The sequence below is a fragment of the Pinus tabuliformis genome, chromosome 5_2 (genome assembly GCF_031772625.1).
Source record: "Pinus tabuliformis cultivar Carrire ecotype Pingquan chromosome 5_2, CPIR1, whole genome shotgun sequence".
In the NCBI taxonomy this organism is placed as follows: domain Eukaryota; kingdom Viridiplantae; phylum Streptophyta; class Pinopsida; order Pinales; family Pinaceae; genus Pinus; species Pinus tabuliformis.
The window spans coordinates 495,952,675-495,956,245 of record NC_142306.1 but is presented as its reverse complement, the minus strand read 5'-3'; the positions used below and the strand labels follow the sequence as shown (position 1 = coordinate 495,956,245).

At 36.1% G+C, this 3,571-nt stretch overlaps 1 protein-coding gene across 1 annotated transcript; it reads left to right on the top strand.

The window, feature by feature from the left end:
• Positions 1 to 2,358: 2,358 nt before the first annotated feature.
• Positions 2,359 to 2,932, top strand: LOC149159867 (auxin-responsive protein SAUR77-like). The gene has a single exon (XM_089433571.1). The coding sequence runs from the start codon at positions 2,423 to 2,425 to the stop codon at positions 2,885 to 2,887; it is 465 nt and encodes a 154-aa protein (XP_089289697.1). The 5' UTR covers positions 2,359 to 2,422; the 3' UTR covers positions 2,888 to 2,932.
• The last annotated feature ends 639 nt before the right edge of the window (positions 2,933 to 3,571 follow it).

The window sequence follows — 3,571 nt, the reverse complement described above, 5'->3', positions numbered from 1 at the left end:
TTGAATGAGTTCTTTTATCTCTTGCTGCAGGGGCCTGTAATTGATTGTCCCGGGTTCTAAGAGCATAATTCACCTCCTTCATATTTTATTCCCAAACAAAGGTAAAAGACTTGCGAATTGGCATAGCCCAAGCATGAGTTATCAGGTCAGCCTCCCTTTCCTTCTGGATTCCCCCGGGATTAAACCAGAAAGGAATCAGATCTAAATCTTATGGAGAGCCCAAATCCAACCTGATGGGTTTGTGATCAGAATCCCCTTGAGCCAGAATACTAGAAAGACATTATATGCCATTTACCAACCAATTACTATGGATGAGAAAGCGGTCTAACTTTGCTGCAATGTTGTCACATCTCCAATTTTTCCAAGTATACTTACCCTTTTTTGAAAACCATTGAGAAGCTCCAACTCACTGATGATATCTTCCATTCTTTCACAGTGAGGATCCCTTACAATGCTTCCACCATGTTTTTCTAAGAAAGATACAAGAGAGGCTAAATCAAAGCAAACTATCAAACTTGGAAACCAACCTCAGATCACAAAATTTCTTCGAAACGTGAGCAACAAAGAAAATGCAAGATGTAAGGCTGGAGGAGGTAAGTATGCTCTCTGAAAGTCTAAATGAAAATTACATCGTTGAATATTAGGGGACTTGGAGACCTCATCAAACCAAAGGTAGTAAAAGAAGTAAAATAATTAGTGAATTTGAGGAAGCTGCAGGTCTTATTTCTCCAAGAAATAAAACTCGCTGAAGAAGAGACCATGGCCTTGTCACAAACAATTTGGAAAAATAGTTTGGGACCTTGGGTGTAGCGCAAAGATCTCAGGGAGATTTTGGTGACATTTGCAGCCTTTGGTAAAAATACCGATTTACGCTAATATATAATGTCAAATTATGTTTTTGGGTGGCTGTCAAAGTAGAAGATAAGGAGTCAAAAGAATCATTGTCCCTTATAAATGTTTATATGTCCCAGTATTGTAGAGTGAAAAAGGAGATTTTTGGTACTCTTTAACACTCATAAGGGAAGGTCACTAGCACATAGATAATGTGATAGGGAGTGCTTTTAACACAATTATTTTCAATTTTGAAAAACATGGTGGAAGCATTGTAAGTGATCTTCATTGTGAAAAAATGGAAGATGTCATCCGTGATTGGGAGCTTCTTAATGGTTTTCAAAAAATGGTAAGTATACTTGGAAAAATTGGAGAAGTGACATTTCCCACATTGCAGCAAAGTTAGACCGCTTTCTCATCCATAGTAATTGGTTGGTAAAGCAGTAGATTAGTATGTTAGACATATTTTCATTCAGGATCATTATGATTATGTTTCATGATGACTCAAGATGGAAAATTAGTTTTGTTTCTATGAATTATCATTTTCCATTATCTAACAAATACAAAGCATTGCAGTGTGCATTTAATATTATGATCCTCGTGAAACATGTCACCAATTTGTGTTTACTAGTTTTTTATCTTCAATGATTGTTTATATATCATGATGCTTCTCGAATTTATGCTTTACGGCGTTTCCTTTGCAACATTTGGTGCAATTGCTAGCTTATTTTGTACAACTGATTATTATCTAATATTTTTTTTAAGATTGGATTACTTCCGAGAAATTAAACCATAGATCTTTTAATTTACATCATTTTATATCACTTTAATAAACTTTCCAAAACAAGTTATTAGAAATAATGGACAACTTATTAAGAATAATAATAGAAATAAGAGAACTTACTACAAATATTTTGAAGGATGGTAAATAAGAAATTTATTTCATGACCCAAGAGATCGACGAGCGATTAACAAGTTGTGTTCGTCACAATTGCCATTTGACCATAGAGATAGACGAGATATTATATCATTATCATGTCTTTTCCACAGCTGTGGTTTTTCCCACATAACTTGTACAAATACTAGATCTTGCAAAAGCAATATAGCCGTTTGTACGAGACGAAAAGTTCGGCAATAAATTTTGGTGTTAGATGTTTCCACGTTGCTCAGATGGTACTTACACCAACTCTCAACACTGGTGCGAGAACGAGAATCGCGTCATTTTATTGTAGTGTTCGTTGTTCCCCTTTAGTAGTTATACGTTCCACCAACTCTCAACTCTTTCCCTGCGCTAACTAATCGCTAACATACAGTGGCTTGATGTGAAGGTGTTGCCACACAGGCTTATAGTATCATTTCAAAAAAAATTCGTCTTTATCGATAGAGCAAAAGCTATGAAATTTTCTTCGCTTTCAAACATGGCAATACCCAACGAATTTACACCATACATTATTGCAAATTTGTTCCTTCCATGTGCTATATTAGAACGATGTTTCTCTCGAATACTTCACGGCACAGCTGCTTTGATGGAGTCCCCATACTGATCTCTTTTTCGACATACTGCAAGCCAAGAATTTTTTTTTCTTTGAGGATGCTGCTGGCACTAAGCCACAAGATGAACAAGATCAAGGCATTTCTCAAGCGGTGGCAAAGTTTCCCAATGGTGAGACCTTCACACAGTCATCTCACTTCCGTTTCTGATCTACTTCATGATGATGCTCATGACTGTGATAAAGTTATTGCACCAACATTTGCAGAAACCAGGCCATCTCGCCTCGTTGACGCAGATAATCACAAACTAGACAAAGCGCCCGAGGGATGTAATATAGTTTATGTTGGGAAGTCCAGGAAACGATATTTCATAAGTGGCCATTATGCAAATCATCCATTGTTGAGGGTATTGATTGTTGAGAGTTTCAGAGACGGTTTCTCAGTCGCCTGCGAGGTGGTGATGTTCGCACATTTGGTGTGGATGTTGGAAAACACAGAACCAGACGCTATTCAGAGCGATTCCAGCTTGAAGGAATTGGCCGAATTCTATGTTTGTAACTTGTAACTTGTGCCGGAAAAATGTTCTGTATTAATTTATTTGTCTTGCCTTTTTCTATCATATAGGTTAGGCATTTGTCTTGCCTTTTCTATCATATAGGTTAGGCCATATAGGCCATTCCATTTTTATTTGAATTGCAGATCCATAAATAAACTTTATCTCTTATGAATAATCTTGGTCTTTTATCTCGATTGCAGATTCACAAATAGATTTCTGTTGTGTTACTTGGTTATGAGCGTGGAAACACAAGGTTTCTTCTTTCGGCGTTGAAGTTTAAAAATGCCCAGGATTTTCATAAACGTATGATATCTACAATCACGCTAGGCGCTACGCCCTGCTGTAAACTCCAAGAAGCTGTTCTGTTAATCCTGTATATGATAGTTCACATAGTGATAATCTGGAAAGAATAATATTCGGGTCATCACATATACAACATAATAATTTAAGCAAGAAAGAATATTCTAATTTCGTGGAAAACAAATGGTTTTTGCTAAAAATAGAAAAGAAGAAAAAAAACAAATTTCCTATTCATTTGATAAGAATGAATAAGCACAATGAGAAAACGGGAACTTTAAGTTAAACATGAATAAAAACTATTTTAACTAAAGGATTAGGGAGTTTTTTTTTTCTACAGTAATAGCTCTCTGGTGACCATATAGATCTTATGTGGTCTACACAAGAGTTTGATAA